The sequence below is a fragment of the Carcharhinus amblyrhynchos genome, chromosome 10, assembly GCF_965287045.1.
Source record: "Carcharhinus amblyrhynchos chromosome 10, sCarAmb.v2.hapA, whole genome shotgun sequence".
Lineage (NCBI taxonomy): Eukaryota > Metazoa > Chordata > Chondrichthyes > Carcharhiniformes > Carcharhinidae > Carcharhinus > Carcharhinus amblyrhynchos.
Window position 1 is genome coordinate 69235309 of NC_137333.1, and position 27633 is coordinate 69262941.

Genomic DNA, 27633 nt, shown 5'->3' on the forward strand with positions numbered 1-27633 from the left:
CATAAGTTTGAAACTGGGTCAAAGTAACCGGTGTGGAAATGGCGGCTGGAGCTACTCGGGGATTTGTGCTGACTCTCCGGAGTGCGGTGTTGAGGCGGCTGTGGCATCCTGGTTGCGCCGGCTACTTGGGCCCGGGCAGTTTCCGGAGCGGAAGGCGAGGAGAGGGCGGGCTGTTTGTATGCGGCAGGGTCACTGCCAGCAGCAGGGGGATGTGGGGCCGACATTCACTGAGCACCGCTGCCCGGCTACAGAGGTGAGAGTCAGTGGGCAGTGTGGTACCGAGAGAGGCCGGCCTAGTATCTGCTCGCAGAGACCTGATCACTATTGGGATGATTGTGTAATGGGCAAGAAAGCGGCGTTATCTTATTGATAACTGATAGATCACACATGCCATTGCTTAGGTGACGTAGTGGGTTTACGAGGAGTATTATGACCTGAAAGTTACAAGGTACATTGGCATCGTATATAAAGACAAGGTATTAAACTGAGGTGTGCTTTTATCTTAGAACTATTTGTAAAAATTCCATTGCACTAGTCAAACAGCAAGGAATATCTCCTATATACTTATCCATTAACAACGATTAGAACAGTTTATGTGGCTTTTGATCTCATTGCGGTTAGCGTGATCTCGCAGTATCCATGTTGGGCCTATCCCCAGGTCACAATAAACGGCATGTCAAACAATACAGTGGCACGCGAGTCTTTTGGGAATGCGTTGATGTAAATGTTTTGATTAAAATGGAGTTAGATATTCCAACTTAGAAATCCCTTCCTTCCTGTAATATATCTTCAGCAACTGTCCTGGGAGTCAGCATGAGGGAGATGTATTTGAAGATTGTAATAGGATTTGAAGAGGTCAAAACGTTTTATTAAATTGTTGAATGGATGTAATGAAGTTGTCTATAATGTAAAATAATTAGCTTGTTGGTAGTACAGAATTTGAATATTGCTGAAGCTTTTCACCTTGCACTCATTAGGGCAAACACAATACCAAATGATCACAGTAGTTTATACTACAGGACAGAGGGGTGTGTTTGACAAGTCAACTCTAGTGAAGTTATTTCCCTGTTTAACTAATTAGTTGAATTCATAACAATTACTTAGAGCCCTGTTCTTTGCAGACAGAACATATACACATGTTGGGGATGACTTGTTGACAGATTAGTAAGTGCTGCCTCACGATGCCAGGGACCTGGGTTTGATTCCGGCCTTGGGTACCTGTCAATGTTGAGTTTGCACATTCTGCCTGTGTCTGTGTGAGTTTCTGCTGGGTGCTCGTGTTTCCTCCCATAATCCAAAGATGTTCAAGTTGGGTGGATTGGCTGAGGTAAATGCATGGGGTTATGGGGATAGATGGATGGGGGGATACCTGGGTAAGATTAAGATGCTCTTTTGGAGAATCAGTACAGACTCAATGGACTGAATAGCCTACTTCTGCACTGTGGGGATTTTATGCTTCTATAAAAGATCAAATCTTTTCAAACTGAGTAACCAAGTTTGCTTGGGCCCACTACTATCTCCCCATTGCCCACCATCAATAACTTGGGGTTAACCATGGACCAGAAACTGAACTAGACCAGCTATATTCATACTGCGGCTAGAATAGTTGGTCAGAGGTAGGGAATGTTGCCGCTAGTAACTCGTCGGTTCACCATTAGTTAGGCACAAGTCAAGAGTGTTGTGGCATACATTGCACTTGACTTGGATGAGTGCTGCTCTAACTCGAGGCTCTCACCATCCAGGAGAAAAAAGAAGCTGGTTTGATAACTGATCACCAACCTTAAGCATCATGCTCTCCATTGCTGGCACACAATGGATGCAGTGTGCACCATATACAAGATGCTCTGCAGCAACTTGCCAAGGCTGCCTTGATGGCAGTTTCCAAACCAAAAACCTCCATCCCCTAGAAAGACACAAACAACAGGTGCAAGGGAATGCTGCCACCTGCAAGTCCCCTCCAAGTCACACAACATCTGTCTTGGAACTGAATTGTTATTCCTTCATTGTCACTGGATCAAATTTTTCAGCCTCCCTCCTTAACAGCATTCTGGTTGCATCTACACCACTTGCTCTATAGCACTTCAAGAAGGCAGTTCGTACCACCTTCTCGAGCAATTAGGGATGGACAATAATTGCTGACCTTATCAGTAACACCCCCATCCCATGAATGAATTTGAGAAAAGGTTATTTTATCCACCCCCTCCCTGTCTCCAAGCAAATAATTTTTTTTTCAAATTGTTTACAAATCCTTTTTAATCCCTAGTTGTAAATGGATGCCTGTTGCTAACCAGTGAAATAAAGCATTCTTTGCCTGTGCTGACATGTTTCATTGCAGGGTAATGCTTTATCCTTTTACATGGTTTTGTCTACTGCATGTGCACGTGTAAGCACAGCTTTTAACTCTCATTTGTTGCATGTCTAGTACATTCACAATTACTGTTCTCCTGTTTTTATTGATTCAATAATAGCTCCTTACCATTCTAAAGGAATTAGAATTAGGCTTCATTTAGTGGTCACCCTATTGTCTCTCAAGTCATAAAGGAAGGGTTCAGATAGTTTTGGTTGGCACTTGGAATGTTGGATATGGTTTTTTAAATGAAATGTTATACCTATTAGACAATAGAATAGTAGCGATATTATTGGACTAGTAATTCAGAAGCCCAGGCCAGTGCTCTGGAGAACACAAACAGAAAATGCTGGTAAAACCCTGATAGCTTCTGTGGAGAGAGAATAGAGTCAACATTTCGAGTCAGAGTGACCTTTTGTCAGAGCTAGAGCCGGTAATCCAAACTCAATGTTAGCTCTGTTCTCTCTCTCCACAGATGCTATGTCTTCCAGCATTTTCTATTTTTGTTTCTGATTCCAGCATCTGCAATATTTTGTTTTTTCTCTCAATGCTCTGGGGGCGTGAGTTGAAATCCCAACTGGCAGCTGGGGGAATTTAAATTCAATTAATAAATCTGGGATATAAAGCTAGTTTCACCAGTGGTGACCATGACAACTATCATTGTCGTAAAAACCCATCTGGTTCACTAATACTTTTTAAGGGTAAAGAATCTACCATCCTTACAGCAGTGTGATTGATACTTACTAACTCTCTGAAATGGCCTAAAGCCACTCGGTTCAAGGGCAATTAAATATAGGCAACAAATAGTGGCTTTGTCATTGATGCCTGGATGTCCAGGTGGATGGCAGTTAAAGATCTAATTGTTAAGTTTGAAGAAGAGTGGGACTGTTCTCCTTATGTGATGGTCATTATTATTCCTCAAGCAGCAGGTTATCTGTTTACTTACAATAAAATTTCTGTTGTCTGGTTCTCTATCAACCAGAATTCTTAAGCAGAATTCTGGGTTCTAAACCTTTTATAAATGACTGCTAGGGCCTTAGCTGGCGTGTTGTGCTCAATTTTGGGCACCATACTTTAGGAAGGATGCCAAAGCTTTAGAGAGGGTGCATAGGAGGATCACTAGAATAGTACCAGAGATAAGGGATTTCAGTATTGTGGAGAGACCAGAGAAGTTGGGGATTTTCTTCTTACAAGAGAGAAGATTGAAAGGACATTTGATAGAGGTGTGCAAAATCCTGATTTGTTTTGGTAGAGTAAATAAAGAGAAACTATTTTGGAGCAGAATGGTCAGAAATCAGAGGACATGTTTTTAAGGTGAATGGCAAAAGAGCCAGAGGTGACACTTTCAAACGTTTTTTTCATGTGGTGATGAACTGCCTGAAAGGGTGATGGAAGCGGATTCAATTGTAACTTTCAAAAAAAAATCTTGAAAGGGACTACGTTGCTTGAATAGAGGGGTAAAGAGCAGGCACAGTGGATTGAATGGCCTCCTTCAGTGCTGTGTTATTGATGATTCTCTGATGTGGAAAGGTGGGCCAATAATGAAGACATTAGATTTAAGAGGTGATAGAAATATGAATAAGTGATGCTGGAGTTGGGGATGAACAGTATTGCAGGGATTGATGTATTTGTTCACTGATATCAGTAAGTATGTTCAACCCAGAAATAAGCTACTGAGACAAGTGACTGGGGAGGGGAATAGTGTTTTATTTTCTATTTGTTCACAGGAGGTAGATATCACTAGCTAGATGGTAGTGTTACCATGTGCTTGCTTCTTGGGTTGGTGGTGGTTGTAGGTTTGGAAGGTTCTGTCTAAGGAGCCTTGAAGAGTTTCTGCGGTGAATTTTGTAGATGTACTGTTGCCACTGAACGTTTAGTATTGGAGGGATGAGTGTTTGTTTCTGGATGGGGGTGCCAATCAAATAGGCTGTTTTGGGAGGAAAAAGGGGAGGGCGTAGCTCTGCTGATTAAGGATAGCATCAGGGTGGTAGCAAGGGATGATATAGGAACCAAAGAGCAGAAAGTGGAATCGTTGTGGGTGGAGATTAGGAACAGCAAAGGGAGGAAGACGCTGGTGGGTGTCGTCTATAGGCCCCCGAATAATGATCTGGAGGTGGGGTGGGCTGTTAACGCGCAAATAAGTGTGGCGTGCAGGAATGGAACGGCGGTAATTATGGGGGATTTCAATCTACATATTGATTGGTCGACCCATGTTGGACGCGGTGGGCTCGAGGAGGAGTTCTTGGAATGCTGCTGGGATAGTTTCCTTGAACAGTGTGTGTTGGAGCCGACGAGGGAGCGAGCTATCTCGGATCTGGTGTTATGTAATGAGGCGGGAAGAATTAGGGACCTTGTGGTGAAGGATCCTCTGGGGAGAGTGATCATTGTATGGTGGAGTTTCTGGTGCAGATGGAGGAGGAGAAAGTGGGTTCCCGGACACGCGTCCTTTGTTTGAACAGAGGGGAGTACGGAAGGATGAGAGAAGAATTGGCGAATGTTGATTGGGGGAGCACGTTGGAAGGTAGGTCTGCTGAGGAGCAATGGAGGATCTTTAAGGAGATCTTTCTTGGTGCTCAGCAGAACTTTATTCCGATGGTTAAAAAGGACTGTAGGAGGAGAGGTAATAAGTCGTGGATAACGAAGGAGGTGAAGGAAAGTGTTAAATTAAAAGCGGAGGCGTTTAGAGTAGCTTAGAGTAGTGGGCAAGAAGAGGAATGGGAGAGGTTTAAATGTCAACAAAGATTGACAAAGAAGTTGATAAAGAAGGGTAGGAGAAACTATGAAGCTGGGCTAGCGCTTAATATAAAAAAGGATAGCAAGAGTTTTTATAAATATATAAAAAGGAAGAGGCTGGCTAGGGTGAACATTGGACCCTTAGAGGATGAGAAGGGGGACTTAGTGGTAGGGGATAGGGAAATGGCTGAGGTCTTGAATAACTATTTTGTTTCAGTCTTCACGGAGGAGGACGTTAATAATTTGCCGGGTGTTAGCGATAGAAAGGTGGTAGGAGTGGAGGGCCTGAGTGACATTATTGTTACTAGAGAGGCGGTGCTCGACAGACTGGAGGGACTGATTGTGGACAAGTCCCCAGGACCGGATGGAATGCATCCAAGGGTTCTGAAAGAAATGGCGGAGGTGATAGTGGATGCTTTGGTGGTTATTTTCCAAACGTCGCTGGATTCCGGGGAAGTGCCGGAAGATTGGAAAACGGCTAATGTTACGCCATTGTTTAAGAAGGGTGGCAGGCAAAAGGCGGGGAATTATAGGCCGGTTAGTTTAACGTCTGTTGTAGGTAAAATGTTAGAATTTGTCATCAAGGAGGAAATAGCGAGGCACCTTGAGGGGGAATTGCTTGATAGAGCAGACGCAGCACGGTTTCGTTAAAGGGAAGTCGTGTCTGACAAATTTATTGGAGTTCTATGAGGATGTGTCTAGGGCGGTGGATAGAGGAGAGCCGGTGGATGTGGTCTTTCTTGATTTTCAGAAGGCGTTTGACAAGGTACCTCACGAGGTTATTGCAGAAGGTAAGGGGGCATGGAGTTGGGGGTAGGGTGTTAGCATGGATAGAGGATTGGTTGTCAAATAGGAGGCAGAGAGTGGGGGTTAATGGGTGCTATTCGGATTGGTGGTTGGTGACTAGTGGAGTGCCCCAGGGGTCGGTGCTGGGGCCTCAGCTATTTACCATTTATATAGATGATCTGGAGGAGGGAACCGAGTGTATGGTGTCGAAATTTGCTGATGACACCAAGATTGGTGGATCGGCAAATTGCACGGAGGGTGTGGAGAGTCTACAGAAGGATCTAGATAGGCTGGGCGAATGGGCCAGGAACTGGCAAATGGAATTCAATGTTGGCAAGTGCGAGGTGGTCCACTTTGGTAGGAATAATGGTAGGGAGGACTATTACTCATGTGGCGAAAAACTGCAGCAGGTGAAGGTGCAGAGGGACCTCGGGGTCCTTGTGCATGAGTCGCAAAAACCCAGCCTGCAGGTGCAGCAGGTGGTCAGGAAGGCAAATGGGATGCTGGCCTTCATAGCGAGGGGGATTGAATATAAAAGTAGGGAGGTCTTGCTGCAACTGTATAGGGCATTGGTGAGGCCGCAGCTGGAGTACTGTGTGCAGTTTTGGTCGCCGCACTTACGCAAGGATATTTTGGCCTTGGAGGGAGTGCAGAGAAGGTTTACTAGGCTGATGCCGGAGTTGAGGGGGTTGAGCTATGAGGAGAGGCTGAATAAACTAGGCTTGTACTCGTTAGAGTTTAGAAGAATGAGGGGAGATCTCATTGAGACGTATAAGATGATGAATGGGATGGATAGGATAGAGGTGGAGAGACTCTTCCTGCTCAGAAAGGACAGTAGGACTAGGGGGCACAGCCTCAAGATAAAGGGGGGGTGGTTTAGAACGGAGTTGAGGAGGAACTTCTTCACTCAAAGGGTGGTGAATCTCTGGAATTCTCTGCCTGTTGAAGTGGTGGAGGCTGCCTCGCTAAATATTTTTAAGACGCGGGTTGATGGGTTTTTGATAAGCGAGGGGATTAAGGGTTATGGGGAGAGGGCGGGAATGTGGATCTGAGCCACGACAGATCAGCCATAATCTTATTGAATGGCGGGGCAGGCTCGAAGGGCTAGATGGCCTACTCCTGCTCCTATTTCTTATGTTCTTATGTCTTGGATGGCGTCAAGCTTCTTGAGTGTTGGAACTGCATTCATCCAGGCAAGTGGAGAGTACTCCATCACATTCCTGACTTGTGCTTTGTAGATAGTGGACATTCTTTGAAGCACCGGGGGTAAGTTACTTGCCATAACGTTCCTACCAAAGATTTACTAGGATGCAAGCGGGACTTGATGGTTTGAGTTATAAGGAGAGGCTGGATAGACTGGGACTTGTCTTTCCTGGAGTGTAAGAGGCTTTGGCGTGATCTAATAGAGATCTATAAGATAATGGGGGGCATAGATGAGATAATCAATAGCTTTTCCCAAATGTAGGGGAGCCTAAAATTAGAGGGCATAAGTTTAAGGTGAGAGCAGAGAGATACAGAAGGCTTCAGAGGGGCTTTTTTTTTCAGAGAGGATGGTGTGTCTGGAATGAATTGCCAGAGGCAGTAGTAGAGGTAGGTACAATTTTGTCTTTTAAAAAGCATTTAAACAGTTGCATGAGTAAGATGGGTAAAGAGGGCTATGGGCCAAATGTGGGCAATTGGGACTAGCTTAGTTGTAAAAAGTGGGCAGCATGGACACGTTGGGCCGAAGGGCCTGTTTCCATGCTATAAATCTCTGATTCTACCCACTGATCTGCTCTTGTCACCACAATATTAATGTGGCAAGTCCAGTTCCATTTCTAGTCAATAGTAACACCCAAGATGTTGATAGTGGGGGATTCAGCGATGGTAATGCCATTGAATGTTAAGGGACAGTGTTAGATTTTCTCTTGTTGGAAATAGTCATTGCTTGGCACTTGTATGGCTTAAATGCAATTTATGAGCACAAGCCTGAATATTGTGCAGATCTTTCTGCATTTGAACATGGACTGCTTCAGTAACTTGGGAGTTGTGAATGAGGCTGAACATGGTGCAATCATCAGCGAGCATCCTCACTTCTGATCTTGTATTGGAAGGAAGACCACTGATGAAACAGCTGAAGAACTTTTAACAAAATAATTTCAGAAGCAGCCTGCAGCTGTCCGTTTAAGCAGAGGTGTTTTAATTTTTGAAATAGTTTGTGGCGTGTTTCTTGAAATTCTTCAATTATGTGACATTAATTTTAAAGTGACTTGCAACAAACACTGCACACAAATCTAAAGCAGAAATGTTGATTATTCATGCATTCGGACCTATGGTATAGTCGTTACAGCTACACATACATACTTGTACAGATGACGGAAATAGGAATGAAAGAGTTTTACAACTAAGAATAATTAAAAAAAGAACCAAAGGTATGGATATTAATTCATATGAATGTCAATGTCCAGGTAAGGATGCCTTCACACAAGCTTTAATGCTCAGGCAGGTTCAGCTAGCTGAAAGCAGGAGTTGCTAAATTCCTTTTAAAATTGGTTGATGATGCAGCAAAATGATTTAAGTATTTAGAGACTTTGTCCACTCTGCAGGTGAAGCAGGAATCTTCCAGGAAACCAAACCTCAATGAGGTTTAGACTTGAGACTGGCTTTGTTGTGAGTTTGGAGCGTCGGCTTTGGTGGTGTTAGCCTGAGTCCTGGAATGTAACATTAAAAAACTTTCCAAAGGCCAAGGGAGTTTGTGATCATGTGATGTTGCCCATTGAGTTAGTTTCAGGTAGACAATCTGTTTCTACTTTTGGTCAAAATCCATTGATCTATCTTTTATGGATCTGTAGATAGATGGTGGCTATTAGCACAGCCAAAAATATGAAAAGTTTTGATGGCTGTATCTCTGGTATAAGTTCAGATTGGGGAACAGGGTCTTTGCTGCTGTCTCGCTTGTTGATTGTAATGGGCCCATACCATTACAGATGTGTAATTCCATAAGGATGAGGGTTGAACTTTGTTTTGCAAATACTGTTGTGTGTTTCCAGAACTGTAATCAACTTGCAAATCTTGTGATCTGTAGCAGCCATGTTTTTGGTTCAGCAAAGTCCATTTTTTAAATAAGCAGAAAATCAGGTCAGATTTAAACGGTTTAAGAATTTTTTCCCATCTAATGGACATGACGGTCTGCTCTAGAAAACTAAGGATACTAGAATTATTCTCCAGTATGACCCATTTGGAAATGCTGACCAAAATGGCAGCGATGGGAACATTGCTTTAATTTTTAAACTGCTGCAACCCTGGTCACATTGAGTCGATGGCGGTTATATTACTGTGACCTATATTTCCTAGGAGAGCATAATCTGGTAATAATTGTGGAAAGATTTGCCAACTTTTTTCCCCTCCACTGCTTTCTGGAAAGCTTCAAATCAACTTTTCAATGGACGATCTCTGGTATTTTATTCAAGAGATTATTATTTGTGTATGCAATCACTAAGTGTCAGAATACTATTTTTACATGTTAACTCAGGAAACCCTTACCCTACCTAACATCTGTACATGCTCTTCTGACAAGGATTGCTGGATCACCAAGAGTGACCAGCCCCTTTTCTATCCTTCCTGTTATGGGTAACATTCAGTAATGCAAAACTCTTTTTTGCTTTACTCAACTATTCAATAAATTACTGTTTTTCTAAAATTCCAAGGTAATGCGTTGAAATTCTGCAGACGCGTTTATGGTTTGGTGAAATCTATCTGAGGAACGTTATCTTCAAAATTCCTTGAATTTTTAAAATACTATGTTTTATGAAAAGAAAGGATGTGCAAGGTTACAAGAATAAAGCAAGGGTGTGGGAAGAGATAGAATGTTGTTTCAAGAGCCAGTGCAGATTGTAAAGCCTGCACCGTAAAGATTCAGTGATTATTCATATTGGTTTAATATTCAATCATTAAACCGCTACAATAATATTACACACATCTTTCAGTTGATATATGTCAACGTCTTTTCTCTTGTACTGGTGAAAAATAAATTCACTTAATTTTAGCCACCAAACAAACAAATCTCCTTTGTACTTGTTCTCATTTGCAGTTCAAAAGATAAAGTAACAATCAATTTTGTTAACCGTGATGGAGAGAAACTTACAGCAGAGGGAAATTTAGGCGATTCTCTCTTGGATGTTGTCATTGAAAATAACTTGGATATTGATGGTTTTGGTAAGTTCTGTTAATTCAACAGTATTATTCAATCATGGTCTGAAATACATAGTTATAATTCAAGTCAGTCTTACCATATTATTATTTTCCAAACGTTATTTATTCACTTGCAAACTTTAATTAAAAAACATTAACTTATTTTTACGTCTTCTGTTAATTGAATTAAGGTTCCAATTGTTTTCTCTGAAATCAGGCATGAACCAAGGTCCCAAGGTCACCAGTTTTGACTGTACCTATCGAGCTCTGAATTTTTCATATGGAAAAACACTCCTACATGTATACTTAGTTTTTCAAAGGACTAGTTTATCCCATAAACCATTTTAAACAAAAACTTGAATTTTCCCAAAATGCGGAAAATATAACTGCCCTTCTGTTAATTGAGTACACAATTGTAATTCGTTTGGCTGACCACAAACGCAGGGGTATCGGGGTTTGCAAAGCAACTATAATTTGTCACTTTAGTTTTCTGCAGAAAATTACTTTCTATATTATGAATTCTTCCAGACATTTTAGTTAATGATAAAAACATTTTCACAGTTTGATGTGAAAGGATTTTATGTAATGAACAGAAGTTTAATTTTTATTCCATTTCTCTCTTTCCAATCTCTACTTTTAGCCCACACACAACCCCCCTTCCCCACTCTTGATTTTATGCACTACTGCAGTCAAAAATGATGTAATCAGCAGTTAATTGAGCACATTCCAGATTGACTTGCTCTTCCTATGGTGCAGTGTCTAGTTTCTATTTGATCCTCTTCTTGATAACTGAGGATAAACAACAAGGAGAACTAATTTAAATCCTTGTTCATCTCTACTGTGTTCCAGACTGCAATAGTTTCCAAATCTGTTATTATCTGAGGAAATGCTTCAGTGGTTCTACTATGCTGCATCAAGATTATTTCCTATCTCTAGATTAAAATGCACGCAATGTCTTGACTATGTCGTGTTCAAATTTCTTAGATTTTTTTTAAAAAGTGTTACTGGCTTTATCTTATGTACAAATGAAGTTTTGTCCCCACCAGATACAGAATGCTAGTAAAACTCTTCAGCCCAGATTTCCACTCCTGGGTTTGGGATAGTTCTGCCAAGCCAAGCCAACCCAAGAGAAAGAGGCTCGGTCAGATTTTCATTCCATGGGGACAGGCAGGATTAATGTGGCAGTTGCTGGTGTGAAGGCAGGCTGATCAGGAGGCTTGCCTCTGTGCTCTGGCACTTTGCCAAATTTGTTTTAAAATACTTAAAATAAAAAACATCTCTAACTCTCAATGCTCCATACTCCCAATGTCACCTCTTGCTCCACACCCAGCCTTGATGGCCCCCTCACACCCCTCTGCCACTCTTTTGTTTTCCTCTATCCACTTTGACAGTTCCAGTAAATCTATGCACCTTACATGCGCAATCGTGTCTGTTTTAAAAATCTGAAAGGGCTGCTGACCTACCCAAAAGAAGTATCTTGCTTCTCCGACAGGATAACCTGGCAATCCAAATGAATCCCAAGGCTCGCAACTGTTCTTACCAGGTAAAAACCTGTACATTTTGCGTTTGAGATACCAAAATCTCACAACTGGAGGCAGCTGCTGATGAATATGGGCAAATGCCTTTGAATCACTATGCGACTAATATTACTTGTCCCATCACCCATCCCTGCAAAAATGGCAGAAGTCAGTTTTGGTTGACACTTTCTGTTTTGGGCCTCTGCAGGCACTTTTGCGCAGATGGAGAGCATCTCTGTCTGTGCAAAAGCTTGGGTCTTAATTTTACTTTGAGTTTGCATACTTAGGGAATTAGTTAGAAATAAAAATTTAAACTCTGAATATTGTGAACTATTGACTTAATACCTTGTTCCTTCATTAGCAAATTAACCCAGAGTGCCTGAGAACAATTTGATCTGGAGCATTGGCCCATGCTGGCTACTAAAACCAAAAAAACATATGTCTTGTTCCTTATCTCATATGATTTCAAGTTAAAACGATCATAATGCCCCTTGTATGAGTTTGTTTTGGAATTCTCCCTACCTCAGAAAATTGCTTCATTGTGTCATGGATCTCAAAAAGGAATGGTTTCCACTGTCAAAGCCTGTATTTGATAAGATATGGAGTCTAATAACCTTTTTGGCAGGGCTCACAGACAACCTGGGCTTAATATGCTTTGAAGTTATGTAGGCAAAAAGACAAGAATAAACTGCTCCATTCCAAAACCTAACTGCGCAAAGTTGATTGCAACAACATGATGTGTGCTTTTCGTGCTCAAGTCAAAGTTCCTGCAGCTGCATTACATTGTTTTACGTTGATACAGTGTCATCAGTGCTGAAGCTTTATGACTTGTTTATTTGACTTCAAATTTTCCCAGATAATGAAATACTGTGTATTGTGCAGATGTTCCACAACTGAGTTAAACCAAGGCTGTTGCAACAGGTACTTGGCTGTGAGAAATTTGACTTTTTGGCATATAGGAAATCTTCTCTAAGGTCACCTTGTGCTGCAAGGAGGGGGCACTGGGGGCAAATGCAAGAGATTTTTGTCCTTGTCAGTTATAGCTTGTTAATATAATTTTTAATTTTGCTAAATTTTTGACATCTTGAATGCCTGCAGACACTGGGAAAACAGAGCTTTTGATGCTTTTCCATAATTGAACAGCCTGTAAGCCAATGCTGTCCAGGCTTACTGATGAACAATAACCTTTTGGGTGAGGTACCATTTAGATGAGATGCCATGCACGTCTGGAACGTCTTAGGACAAGACAGTGCTTTTAGAATAAGAAAATAGAAAGATGAAGAAAAGTACCTTGTTGTATGATTGACACCTTTTGTATAATTTAACTTTTCTAAAATAGACCCTCAGATTTTTAAAATTCCACCCTACTCAGTCAACACTATAATTTAAGATGGTGACTGGTGTAAAATATGATGGATAGGATAGAGGTGGAGAGGCTCTTCCCGCTCAGAAAGGACAGTAGGACTAGGGGGCACAGGAGGCGGTTTAGAACGGAGTTGAGGAGGAACTTCTTCACTCAAAGGGTGGTGAATCTCTGGAATTCTCTGCCCGTTGAAGTGGTGGAGGCTGCCTCACTAAATATTTTTAAGAAGCGGGTTGATGGGTTCTTGATAAGAGAGGGGATTAAGGGTTATGGGGAGAGGGCGGGAAAGTGGAATTGAGCCACAACAGATCAGCCATGATCTTATTGAATGGCGGGGCAGGCTCGAAGGGCTAGATGGCCTACTCCTGCTCCTATTTCTTATGTTCTTATGTAAAATACATGAATACCAAATCTCCTCATCCCCAATTTTTAATCAGTAACGTATAGGGAAGTCACTATAAGCACAAGATAGAATTAAACCCAAAGGTAAAAGTAAATTACTGCGGATGCTGGAATCTTGAAACAAAAACAGAAAATGTTGGAAAATTTAATCTGCTCAATTATATCTGGGACTGGTCATAAGTTCCTCAGATCCCAGAAAAATATAACGTTTAGTTTGCACTGCTAAAAGATCTGATAATCGAGAACTTCTGATGTTAGAATAAGCATTTTGTTGGGTATAAATTTTAGTTTTTTTGGGGTTTATTTGACTGTTTGCCACTAGGTGCTGCTGTAATAACACAGTGTGAGTAGTTAGTTGCTACCTAGCTGAATAAGCCTTATTCACTGTTGTTTATAGCACTAATCAGTTTGGAACTTTACAAGTTCAACCTCATCTGTTCGACATGAATTTAGTGACAGAAGCATTGTTTAAAATTTCTATTATTGGCATAGGATCACCCTCAGCCCTGAATATAAATAGCATGAGAACTTTGAACAATGTTTGTGCCATTTCAGCAAGACTACAGATTCCTTAGGATTCTGTTAAGTATGAGAAAATACAAAGACTTGAAAAATTGTAACAATATGATGGTGTTTAAAATTATAAAAGAATGAGATTGCATAGATGGAAGCAACTGTTTCCATTATCTAGAATGAAGAGCCATAAAGATTAAATGTAAAAGCTATTGAATAGAGAGCAGTAGAGCTTCTTTTCATGGAGAATGTCAAGGCTGTTGAATTTACTTCTAAAGTTAGTGGTGTGACACAAACGTTCATAATTAGGTTGGAAAAGTGATGAAAAATATGGGAATGGGATGGGCAAAGGTAATTAGGAATACCATTGACATAGATTGGTTGCACTGAGTAGCTTTTCCCCACACCGTAACATTTACATATTGTTACATATGTACTTATAAATAATAGAAGTTCGTTCTGGGGACATCTTTAAGAAATCTTCCCACCAGGTTGCAGCAAGTGATGTACTGCTTTGACCATTTACACTGAATGTGTTCATCCGAATGGGATTTGCCTGCTGTAAATGATGGACTATAATGCTTTGATAGTACCTGATGCACTGCAGATAATTATTGAAGATAATTTTATAAAAATATATGGTGGGTGGGGAGGGTGCAGTTGAGACCAGAAAAAAGAGCTTACGTTTGACTTTTGGGCATCCCAAAGCATTTTACAGTGGACATCACTTTTGTTATAGAATAACCTGAAGGAGGGGGTGGAATTTCTGAAATAGTCACTTAGCAATGCAGAACTTGAATATTACTGAAAAAGAGAGACACATTGCCAGAGCTTTTCATCTTATGCTCATTAGGACAAACTTAATGTCAATTTTCAAACAATAATATTACAGATGAAAAGGAAGCATGCTGATTGGTTGGAGAGTTGACTTCTGGCCAAGGTATCATCATGGAGAAGGCAGCTAGGAACCATAGGCTCCCTGTGCTTCTGGGTGATTTTTTTAAAAAAAAAATGGCTGTTTATAAAGAGTAGATGCCTGTGTATCAATGTATTAACTTTAAAGTTTATTTATTAGTGTCACAAGTAGTTTACATTAACACTGCAATGAAGTTACTATGAAAGTTCCCTAGTCGCCACACTCAGGCGCCTGGTTCAGTAATACTAAGGGAGAATTTAGCATGACCAATGCACCTAACTAGCATATGGGAGGAAACCCATACAGACTCTGGGGGAATGTGCAGACAGTGAGTGACCCAAGCTGGGAATCAAACCCAGGTCTCTGTCGGTGTGAGGCAGCAGTGCTAACCACCATGCTGCCCGCCATGTCCTTCCTAACAAACAGAAAACTTCTGATTCACCATGGGATTCTCTGATGGTCCTGCCAAGACATATCTGCCCATTAAGTTGGACTGTTTGCCTGGGGTTTGCATAATTCTTAAATTTCTACCTATAAACTTAATGGCACACCTCCAAGAGAATGCAGGAACAGAGATTAGCGATTCATTTGCAAAGATCTTTGAAGGTGGTATGGAGAGTTATTAACAAAACGTGGAATCTTGAACTTCATAAATTGATCACACACCATCATCAACCAGTGCCCTCCACTGTCGTCTAGTTGTGTGGGATTACCCTCACAGGGAAGTTGTCCTGAACTTTTATCAAACTCTGGTTACTGTACTGCAGGAAGGATGGTAAGGGTTGTTGAGAGGATGCAAAAGAGATTTACCAGAATTATTGGGGTGAGAGATCTTAGCAAAAAGATTAGGTTGTAGAAGCTGGTATTCTCGGATCAAAGGGAATGTAAAGAGATTTGATAGAGGTGTCCAAGATTCTACTAGTTTAGATAAGGTGGACCAAGTATAGTTGTTCTCATTAGCTAATGCTATAAGGACTAGGGAACACAGATTAAGAATTTGGACTAGTGCAATAAGTGGCAATGATTTAGAACTTGCTGTCTACCAGGGTGGTGATAGCAGAGATGGTTAATGATTTCAAAAGGAGGCTGGATGGGCACTTGAAGGAAATAAACTTGCAGGACCACAGATAGTTGGTTTGCTATACAGAGAACTAATATGAGTCAGTGGGGCAAATGGCTTTCTATGTCATAATGATTTCATGACTTTAGTATTGTTAAAGATTTATTTCAAGGTTTTTGTGCAAAAACTTTCAACTATTATGTGCCCTAAAGTGAGTAATCAATTAGTGGCATTCTTGCAGCTTCAACTTGAACTTCTGAATTTCATTCATATTGCAACAAAGTGATTAGAATTGTTTATAGCTTCCTACTGAGGACAAATTCAATAGAAACTTGGTGCATGTTCTCAATTAATGGTAGGACAGAATAGAACATACAGGGATGTAATACATACAGTAACCATTAGTATGTAATTTTGTGTAATTATTTGTTTTGAATATGTACTGACTTATATTGGCTTGCTTAAATATAGGGACCATTCTCAAAATAAGTCGCTTTATTGAGAAATATACAATTGCAACCTCCAAAAAGAACCTTTTGTAGATTATATTTTTAAAGGAAGAATTCACCATTGAAAAATATAATGCAACATATTCTTGCATATAAATTTGACGTGGAGACGGTATTTCAATAATTCATGGCTACTGATCTAATGTAGGGGTTGTGTTTTTAATCTTTCCAAGTGGCAATATTTTATTTTTGTTAGTGAAAGTTGCATTACAAAGAATCGCCACAAGGAAAACTTAACAGTTGACAGGAAAATATTTGCATAGTTAGCTCTTGTTAGCCAACTGCTAGCCAACAGCATCTGAAAATTGGATGCAAACTGGTAATTAAAAAACGAAAAGCATTTTAATTTTCTTTGCCTATACACTAGATGCATTGCAGCAACCTGTTGGATGGAAACTGGAAACAAACTATAGCCTTAAATGCACGCAATTGGCCAAAATATCCTATCTTGATCAGATATGTTCCTGGTATTAGATATGAGCTGTTGAAATGCATAAGTTACCCTATTTAGGCTGCAGAATTTTCTGATCAAATTCCAAAAAAAGTGGAATGGAGTGTTGATGCATTTAAAATAAAAGCAATGGGTAATCATTTATAAAACAGGAAATAAATTCTTGGTTAAAGAAGGTAATAATAGGTTTTGAAGATGCAAGATGCCATAGCATTACATGCGGTTGACTTAAATCGCAGGCTAATAACTTAAATTAATTACCTTTTATGGATTTTATGGATATGGGTTAAGGATTTTTTTATGTAGGTCTTATTTAATTCTGATTATTATTAGTAATTGTTTTTCTCATTAAACTTGAATCACGTACTTTATGCCAGAAACCAAGATTGTGAAAATATGCAGATTGTAATTATATGGGGGTTTGAATCACGTTTGAAATGTGTGGTCGGCACATTGGCATAGAGGTTAGCACTGCTTTCTCTCAGCGCCAGGGACCGGGGCTCGATTCCTGGCTTGGGTGATTGTGCGGACTTCACACAGACATTCTCCCTGTGTCCGCACGGGTTTCCTCAGGTGCTGCGGTTTCCTCCTACAGTCCAAAAGACGTGCTGACTAGATGCATTGGTCATGCTAAATTCTCCCTCGGTGTACCCAGACAGGCACCGGAGGGTGGTGACTAGGGGATTTTCACAGTAACTTTATTTCAATGTTAATGTAAGCCTACTTGTGACTAATAAATAAACTTTAAAGAATTCCTTCAAAGTCAAATTGAGCAAGTACCTCCGTGAGAAATATGTTAGTAATAATTGCTGAGGCAGAATGAAGGTGGAATAGATTTTGAGATTAGACAAGATTGAATCTTTATATTGCAAATTTAACATGTGCCATAAAGTGAGACAGTACCATATTCAAGGATGTAGGAAAGGGTTGGAATTGGCACACTGCTTTGCAAGGGTGGTTGGGTCACGGAGACCTTTTGAGGAGAAGGATGATGTCAACAGATGTAAAGGAGAAAGGGCCAATACCTGAAAAGAGAAAACTGTTAACATCGACTAACATGGACTAATGAGGAAGTTGGTCATTAGTGGGAATAGAATCAAGGTTGGGACTCCTGGACAAAAATTGCTCAGAGGGCATGAGGCGAAATAGGAGAGAAACTAGAGAAAGATGTGAATTCAGGAGTTGGACATGGAGGAACATTAAAGGAAGTTTGACAAGGTGACCTAATGAAAGGGAAAGACATGGCCAAGGCAGCTAATTGCAGGGACTTGATTTTGGTGACAGAGATCTATCAGTTGTTTGTACTTATTGGAGGTAAGGTTCAAGGGGGGAGGGGTTTATGATGATGGTTTGCAGTAAAAAGCAATGGAATTTTTGTTTTGCAACATTAGTTCTTTGTATCTCAAGCTGTAAATGTTTGTAGGAGCATGACAGCAGATGGGTATAGTCTGTTTATGTTACAGTCTGATCTTCCATGCCATCTCCCTGTTGCTCCCAATTATTTTCCTTCAAATGTTACATTTTATCCAGAATCAACTTTGTAATTTGGGGTAGATTGAGGTTGCACTAACTGCTTTATCTAGCGCCTTATTCTGCACGTTCACTTACCCAGGTTGGGTTTTTGCATGTGCCTAAAAGTACTTCCCACGTTTAAACCTCCCCTCCTCCCATCAGTAACTCTTTCCAGATAGTTAACTGCCTGTCATCAATTCATGATATATCTTCTGTGCTACTTCAGTATAAGCTGTCACACACTTGCGATAGCATCCGAGTTTCCATCCTGATAGTTCCTGCCAGGTTTCCAATGGGTATCAGCTGTACTTACGTAAATGAACTGATAAAGGAAACTGGCTAATATGCAGGTGTGACAGTGCATATATTGCTGCTCTTATGAAGTACGCGATTAGGAAATACAAGTCATACAGAACTGTATTGTTGTCCATAAGAGTGTAGTATCATTGTTACTCTTCACTAATGGACTAGTTATGGTTTTGATCAATTTTCTTATCCTGCTGAAATGGAAGTGTAATGGAATCCCTATAGTGCAAAATGAGGCCATTTGGCCCATCAAATATACACCAAAAAACAATTCCATTCAGACCCGAGCTCTGTAACCCCATGTATTTACCATGGCTAATCTTACCAACACTAATGGTCAATTTAGCATGATCAATCAACCTAACCCGCACATCTTTGGAGTGTGAGAGGAAACCCATGCAGACCCCCCACAATCACCTAAGCCCTGAATTGAACCTGGGTCCCTGGCACTGAAACTGCCATGCTAACCACTGTGCATCTGTGTAGCCCAATGGTACAATTTTTAAAACTATAATTAAAATCAGTTTCTGTCTGTACTTTAGCAACATTTAATTTTTTTTTCCAAACATAGTTCTGATAAAGTAATTGTAACTCTAGCAAATGCAGCTGATGATATATTTGCCTGACTTGTAGGTGCATGTGAAGGAACTTTGGCCTGCTCCACATGTCATCTAATCTTTGAAGAATCTGTCTACAAGCAATTAGATAGCATCGCCGATGAAGAAATGGATATGTTGGACTTGGCCTATGATCTCACTGAGACGTAAGCTATTCTGTTTATTTTAATACAAAACCCAATATTAGTAATTTAAATCAAATTACAAAAACAACAATTTTCACTAATGTATTGCCTTAGGATAAGTCTCAAGATGTTTTGCAAATTGGCATTAAAAAAGTTGGATGTTGAGCTAGGAAGGGTAGTTGGATGTTGAACCAGGGGGAGTGGTTGGCTGTTGAGCCGGGGAGGGGGGTGGTTGGCAATAAGACAGAATTTGTTGAAAGAGATCAGTCTTGAAAAGGTGCTTTGCAAGTAACGAGAGAGAGGGGTTTGAAGAGGAAGTTGCAGAGCAGTACTGAGGCAACTTGGACAATATGCACAAAGGAAAAATCAGAATATTACAGCCTCAGAGGGGATATAGGACTGGAAGAGATTCTAGTTTTCTGTGGACTATGGATTTATTGATGGAGGCAAATAGGCAGATGGGGTGATGGGCAACAGCAGTGTTGTGCCTGAAGATGCATGCAGCAGAGTTTTGGTCAAGTTTACGGGCAGCGAAAGATGGGAGACCAGAATAGAGGGCAATGGCATAATTGAGATTGGAGTTAACAAAAGCATGTATAAGGGTTTCAGTGTCAAAGAACATAAGAAATAGGAGCAGGAGTAGGCCATCCAGCCCTTCGAGCCTGCCCCGCCATTCAATAAGATCATGGCTGATCTGTCGCTGCTCAGTTCCACTTTCCCGCCCTCTCCCCATAACCCTTAATCCCCTCTCCTATCAAAAACCCATCAACCCGCGTCTTAAAAATATTTAGCGAGGCAGCCTCCACCACTTCAACGGGCAGAGAATTCCAGAGATTCACCACCCTTTGAGTGAAGAAGTTCCTCCTCAACTCCGTTCTAAACCGCCCCCCTTTTATCTTGAGGCTGTGCCCCCTAGTCCTATTGTCTTTTTTGAGCGGGAAGAGTCTTTCCACCTCTATCCTATCCATCCCATTCATCATCTTATACGTCTCAATGAGATCTCCTCTCATTCTTCTAAACTCTAACGAGTACAAGCCCAGTTTATTCAGCCTCTCCTCATAGCTCAACCCCCTCAACTCCGGTATCAGCCTAGTAAACCTCCTCTGCACTCCCTCCAAGGCCAAAATATCTTTGCGCAGGTGCGGCGCCCAAAAATGCACACAGTACTCCAGTTGCGGCCTTACCAATGCCCTATACAGCTGCAGCAAGACCTCCCTACTTTTATATTCAATCCCCTTCGCTATGAAGGCTAGCATCCCATTCGCCTTCCTGACCACCTGCTGCACCTGCAAGCTGGGTTTTTGCGACTCATGCACAAGGACCCCAAGGTCCCTCTGCACCGTCGCCTGCTGCAGTTTTTCGCCTCGTAAGTAATAGTCCTTCCTACCATTTTTCCTACCAAAGTGGACCACCTCACACTTGCCAACATTAAATTCCATTTGCCATTTCCTGGCCCATTCGCCCAGCCTATCTAGATCCTTCTGCAGACTCTCCACACCCTCCGCACAATTTGCCGTTCCCCCAATCTTGGTGTCATCAGCAAATTTTGACACTCTACACTCGGTTCCCTCCTCCAGATCATCTATATAAATGGTAAAAAGCTGAGGCCCCAGCACCAACCCCTGGGGCACTCCACTAGTCACCATCCGCCAATCCGAATAGCACCCGTTGACCCCCACTCTCTGCCTCCTATTTGACAAAAGGTAGGTACCATTTCAGAAATGGGACTAAGCCGTCTTTATGGTTGGAAATTGTTTTTTATACTCCATTTGCCAGATCTCTGCCTATCTATATTCCCTTCAACCTACTTTCTTAACTACCTTTGTATCATCACCAAATTTAGCATCCATTCTTTGATCCCTTCATCCAAATTATTTGGATGAAATTATAAAAAGCTGAAGGCCCAGCAGTGATCCCTATGGCAAACCACTTGTCACATCAAACCAACAGAAAAAGACCCATTTGTTGCGACCTTCTGTTTCCTGTTAGTTAGCCAATCTTCTATCCATTGCCAAATATGTTATTCCCTACACAATGAGCTTTTATTTTCCACAATAGTCTTTGATATGGTACTTTCATCAAATGCCTTCTGAAGATCTAAGTACAGTACATCCACTGGTTCTCCATTATCCACAGCACATATGACACCTTCAAAGAACTCCAATAAATTGGTTAAACGTGATTTATCCATCACAAAATCATGCCTGATTGCCTGAATTTTTCTAATTGCTCTACTATAACATCCTTAATAATGGCTGCTAATATTTTCCTATGACAGATGTTAACCTAACTGGCCTATAACTTCCTGCTTTCTGTCTCGTTCTCTTTGAATAAAGGAGTTACGTTTGGTATCTCCCAATCAAATGCACTTTCTCTGAATCCAGGGAACTTGGGCAAATTAAAACCAAAGAAATAAAAATTAAAGGCTGTCTCAAAGGTGGATTACTGACTCCAGTTGTTGGTTGTAGGATGTTTCGTTATGGCTATTGATTTGGAGCACTGGGATGCTGCGCCACAGTGTAATGGAATGTGGCATTGTTCAGAGAAAGCTTGGTTTCCCAATCTCCTCAGCATTTTTGCAGGGGGTACTAATGCTTTTCCAGAGGTTGGCGGATGGGTAAGGACAAGAGAAGCTTGTTCGTTCGTGGCTATTTAGTTGAATTTCAGAGCATCAGTTTGATTAAAATAGGTGCATGTCCCTAGAAGGCAAGGAGAACAGAAAGTTAAGCCCCAGGTAGGAAAACTGAAGTTTGCAATGTAACACATAATCCGAAGCAACTGAATAAATATGTCAGGAGCTTGTTTCAGTTGCAAACCTCAAGTGAAACTACATTTTATTCTAAGGTACATTTTATAATTACTTCAGGTATTAGAATACTGAACAAACCTAATTAATCAGTTGCCATTTTTTTGGTCCACATACCTATTAAATTATCCTCATTCTACTTGTGTCTCTGTTGGCTTTCTTGGATTTTCTTTCTATGTAGTTCCAAATACTTTTTTTTCTAAAAGATTGAAGACGCGTTCCTCAAACTAAATATACTCTTGAGAATTTGATTAAGCTAACATTTACATATGACAAGTGTCTGTCTGTTTAAATGAATTATGACTGCCTCATGAACGACCATTCTTATCTATCAAGATAGCCTAGCAAATTCTGTTTTCTTAACGCACGTGGTGAAATATCAGTCATAAATGGAAAACCTTTCAACTTGAACATAATTTTTTGGTATTTTTGTTACTTGTGTCCAGTCAGCTTGTGTTTGTCCAAACACTGATTTAGCATATTTTAAGATGCAATTAGTAAAAAGTTTGGAAATTGTGTGGATATTTACATTTGCTGGAATTATCAAGTTTTCCGTTAACAATATAGGCAATGCTTGTCCTTGAGTAAATATGACAGTACACTACTTGAATAATCAGCCACTTGGAATATTTCCCAAAATAACATACTGCAATAAGCCAGGCGAATATTTTATTACATCAAGTGCTGCCGTGGATGCTTACCTAAAGATTTTTCAGTGTTGCTTTAAAATATAATTGAATTTGATTTTTCAGATCGCGTTTGGGTTGCCAGATCTGCCTTAAGAAATGGATGGATGGGATGACTGTGGAAGTTCCAAATAGTGTTGCTGATGTTAGAGAAACCAAGGATTTTGACTCGGGCTCCTGAAGGAATCAATCTAAATCACAAAATCTACGTGGCTTTAAAAAAAAGTTCAAATCACTTTAATAATTAAAATATGACTTATTGTTTTAAAAAAAATAAAATCTTCAGTATAACTGGGTTACTTAATATTGAATGTATCAATAAGCTCTCATTGGTTTAATTTCTTGGTGGAGGTAAGATATCAACATCACTGATTTGGAAAAGTATACTGATAAACTGCTTAACTATTGTACACAATATATATACTATAAAGAAAGCAATTGGAATGTTTGAAGAGGTTGTAAATGCTTGATTTCTATGAACTGCTGTTGGGAATTTTTGGTTAGCTTCGGGTGGAAGTGGCGAATGTTCTTGAAATTCCAATCTTATTTTATTAGTTGCAATGTGTGTGCTATATTTCAATTACGTTCACAATTTTCAAGAGATTTGTTGTTGTAATTGATAAAGCCATTGAGTGGATTTAGAGCCATAACATTAATTTCTTCTGATATATTGTAAAAATGCTGCAACACTGGAAATATCTTTTTAATTGTTTCTCTTATAGATTGTTTAATTAGAAACTTTAATACAGCAATTAATATGGTTTCTCACTATGTTTTATGAGAACCGTATTGGAGCATGAAGTTGCATAGATGGTTTTTATACAATTTCTTTTGGGTTCATAAATGAATGGTGGTGGGAAGAAACTTTGACTGAAGCTGTGTTTATGGCTTGTCAAAATTTGAGGTTGAAAAGGCCCTTTACAAATATCAGTTGACAGTACGTTCATGTTAATCGTTTTAATTGCATTGCTGATAATTGGTCAGTGGAACAAATGCCCTTTTTGAGATGAAGACTAGTATTGGTCATTTCTATTTGGAAATGCAAACTTTTAGAATACGATGAAATACTACCTTCTGGTCTATATACAACTCTACCTCTTTCTCCAATAATTTCCCTGCCCATTTGACATTAATGATAACATGGCCTTTGAAACGTTGAATCCTGTTGCAATTCAACACTTTAAAATATAGGTGAACAACATAGGGATAACTTAATTGAGGTCTTGAAAATTATGAAGGGATTTAACAGATTAGAACATGGAGGTCTCCAAAACTAAATACTTGTTCTTAATGAATCCAATACGGACTGTAGACTGGGGTCAGAATGCTACCATGTGGAGTGGTTGAGGCAACTGGCATGGATGCATTTAAAGGGATCAACAACATGACTAACTTGTATTTATATAGTGCCTTTAACATACTAAACTGTCCCAAAATGCTTCATAGGAGCATTGTCAAACAGAATTTGGCACCAGTCTACACAAGGAGGTATTAGGACAGTAGATCAAATGCTTGGTCTAAGAGGTAGATTTTAATATGCAACTAAAGACGAGAGGTATTTAGGGAGGGAACCCCCTAAAGCTCAAGACATTTGCAGTTGAAGGCACAGCCACCAGTGATGGAGAGATTAAAATCAAGTAAATTCTGGAGACTAGAATTGGAATGAGATTGTGGGGGCTGAAAGAAATAAAAATGGGAGGAGTGAGACCATGGAGGAGTTTGAAAGCAAGGCTGAAAATTTTAAAATTGAGATGTTGTTTATCTGGGAGTCGGTGTAGGTCAGTGAACACATGAGTGTACAGGCCTCGGTGCAAGTTAGGATATGGGGAACAAAGGCTAGGATGCCTTCAAATTTATAGAGTAGAAAGTAGGAGGTTGACTGAGATGTGTTGGAAAAGGCAAGTCCAGAGGCAATAATGACATGGATGAGGGTTTCAGCAGCAGCTGACTGTTTAAGAACAATTGAGAATGGTTTATGTGCTATACATTTTAGACAATTCAAGCGATTGTAAGTAAACAAGTTGCAATATTTTTCTTTCTTCCTGGATAAGACTGGAAAAAGAGGATTGTGCTTATTAGATTTTATTTTGCAGGCTACCAAATTTCTTTTTCCATTTAATTGCAAGGAGTATTACAGCCATATAATTGTGATGTAAATATGTTAATGTGTTATTGAGCAGTGCATTTTAAAATCTTGTTTCTTCCCTCCTGCTGCCTTCCTCCATATCTCTCAATTACATGTGTGATAAGTAATACTACTACGACGTGTACTTCCAACGCTTGATTATTCACAGATCAATTTTATAAAGAATATATAAAGGAGCACAGTAGAATTTTCTTAATATTGGTATTTGTATAAAGGTCTTCTCTTCATATGTGACAATGATCTTTGTGAATTAACTTCACGACTGCTAAGATCATTTCTTGCAAAAAGATAAATTCAATACATTTTTAAAAAAAAAGCAATTGCTAACTGGAGGTGGACCTTCAGTTGTTTTTAATTGCATCTGCATTTAACCTATTTCATTTAATCATTTGGTTGCTGTAATTGCCTTTCCTTAATGTCTTTAAATGCTAGCGTGAAGAAATGTTTTAAGTATGTGCTTTCATTGGAAAATACAGTTGGTTTTGATTTCCTACTTTGTTTGCATCTTAACCCATTGAGTTCCTTTACAAAGGTGTGTCCACTTTTATTTCTTAATGATTTAATTTTCTTAGTCACCTAATTTGCAAACAGAAACATTTTGATAGAATTATAGAATGATAAAACACAGACCATTCAACACATCATGGTGAAATTATCCAGTTAATTACAAATTACCATAATTTTTTTCCCTTCAGTTCTCTTTTGACTGTTGCTGTTGAATCTGATTCCAATTCCTTATCAGGTACTGTGTTCCAGATCACAACAACTTGCTGTGTAAACAAATGTTTCCTCGTATTGACTCTGGTTATTTTGCCAATCTCCCGAAATCTGTGTCCTGTCATTGGAAACAGTTTCTCATTTACTCTACTAAGGCCACTCATATTTAGCATACTTTTATCAAATATCCATTTTCATTGACCAAAGGAGAGCAACCTGAGCACCAGTCTACATCACCCAGTATCAATCTTATCTGCTCCCTCTCTCAATGGTCTTGACATCCTTCCCGAATTGAAAGCAATACTCCCGATGAGTCCTAACTAGTGTTTCATAAAGGATTATAACAACTTTCTTTTTTTTAAAAAAAAACTCTTCCTCTATTAACATGGCCAAAAATCCCCTTTGCTTTAACAGGTCTCTGTTCCTGTATTCTCTTTACTCATGTTACATCTCATTTGTCATGCTAAAATTTCAGTCACTATTTGAATATTTCAGTATATGTTATTTAACTTATTCATTTCATACATCACTGTATTTAGTGTCCTCTGTCTAACTGTTTATCTGTACCATAACACTAGAGGGAATACTTCCTGCACATGTGCAAATGCAGTGTCCTAGGCAGCTATTAGTATTAAAACAAAGGGTGCGATTATCTCAAAGTAGCCAACACCAATGATAGGTAGGAAAAGAGGCGTTGCAAAAGTAGTCATGTGGCTTCCTCCAACATATAGTGCAACATTTTTGAAATAAAACCTTCAAGGATTGGATTATATAGCTGGTGGGGTGGCCTCTGAATTGCAAGGATCGGGAATGCCATTTTTAAAGGCCACCCCAGCAGACAGCAAACAAACCAGTTAACCCTGCAAACCATATATTACTCAAGTGTTTTCGGCACATGAAGTAGGTTTGGAATAAACAGGATTACTGGAGTATATGTCTAATAATCCCGACTGAATAATTATCTGCATTTGCAATCTGAAAAAAAACAGCTGATGGACTGCGATAGTTGAAAATATACCTGTATTCATGCTCAAGAGTACTTTAGATTTTGGAATGTAGAATAAAGATGCACTTCACTATTCAAAAGAATCCTTTCCAAAGATGGCCCCAATTATAAATGGGTATGGTTGATAAAATAGAAACCATTAACAATATATATATATGTTGCTGAATTTTGTGTCAAAACATTCAGAAGAATTTGGGTTCCACATATGAACTTCATGAAAGAAATGCCATATTGAGTCTGCTAATGATAAATGCAGCATTTTCACATACAAATGTAAACTGAGACTCTTAGGTTGTTTCTAATTTCAAATAATCATTATTATTAATAGTAATCAATAATGTTATCGAGACAGCTTTCATATGGGAGAACATTCCCTCTTCCTTCCAAAGGTCAGAAGCCTATAGTCCCCTGACTAGACATGAAAATCAGAGTTCTATGTTTAAAATGCCATTTTGATTAGAGGAGTGTGCCTTAGCCAGAGCAATGATTTTCAAAGTCCCTAATATATCTGGAAAAGCAGCTGGATTGCCAGTATCTGACAAGTCCAAATGACAAAGGAAAGGAACAAAGAGGCTTGTGGTGGTGGATACCCTGAGGTCAAAGTTTACAGAGCTAGTAGTGACCTCATGGAGTGTCTTTATCTGGAAGGTTTAATTGCACAAGAACAAAATATTTCAAACCCTTCATCAAAAATTTCTGATTCTCAGTCACCATTTGAATATTTCAGTATATATTATTTAACTAATGAAATCATACTTTAAAATATATATAGTAATGTAAAATTGGTCTGTTGTTAAATGGAATTTTTAAAATACATAATGAATGAAAGTTGTTATAGATTAGGTGCCATAACCCTTTTGGCCATTATCCTGAAAGTCCCTCTCCTCAATGGTAATTTAAAAGTTTCTGTCACTTAAGAGAATGCTTTGCTGAGGTTGGTTCTGA

At 39.7% G+C, this 27633-nt stretch overlaps 1 protein-coding gene across 1 annotated transcript; it reads left to right on the forward strand.

Moving 5' to 3' along the window:
* Positions 1-25458, forward strand: fdx1 (ferredoxin 1). Its single transcript, XM_080197283.1, has 4 exons — positions 1-253; positions 9936-10060; positions 19219-19348; positions 22886-25458. Exons 1-4 carry the CDS (start codon positions 39-41, stop codon positions 22998-23000), a joined length of 585 nt encoding a protein of 194 aa, XP_080053409.1. The 5' UTR covers positions 1-38; the 3' UTR covers positions 23001-25458.
* The last annotated feature ends 2175 nt before the right edge of the window (positions 25459-27633 follow it).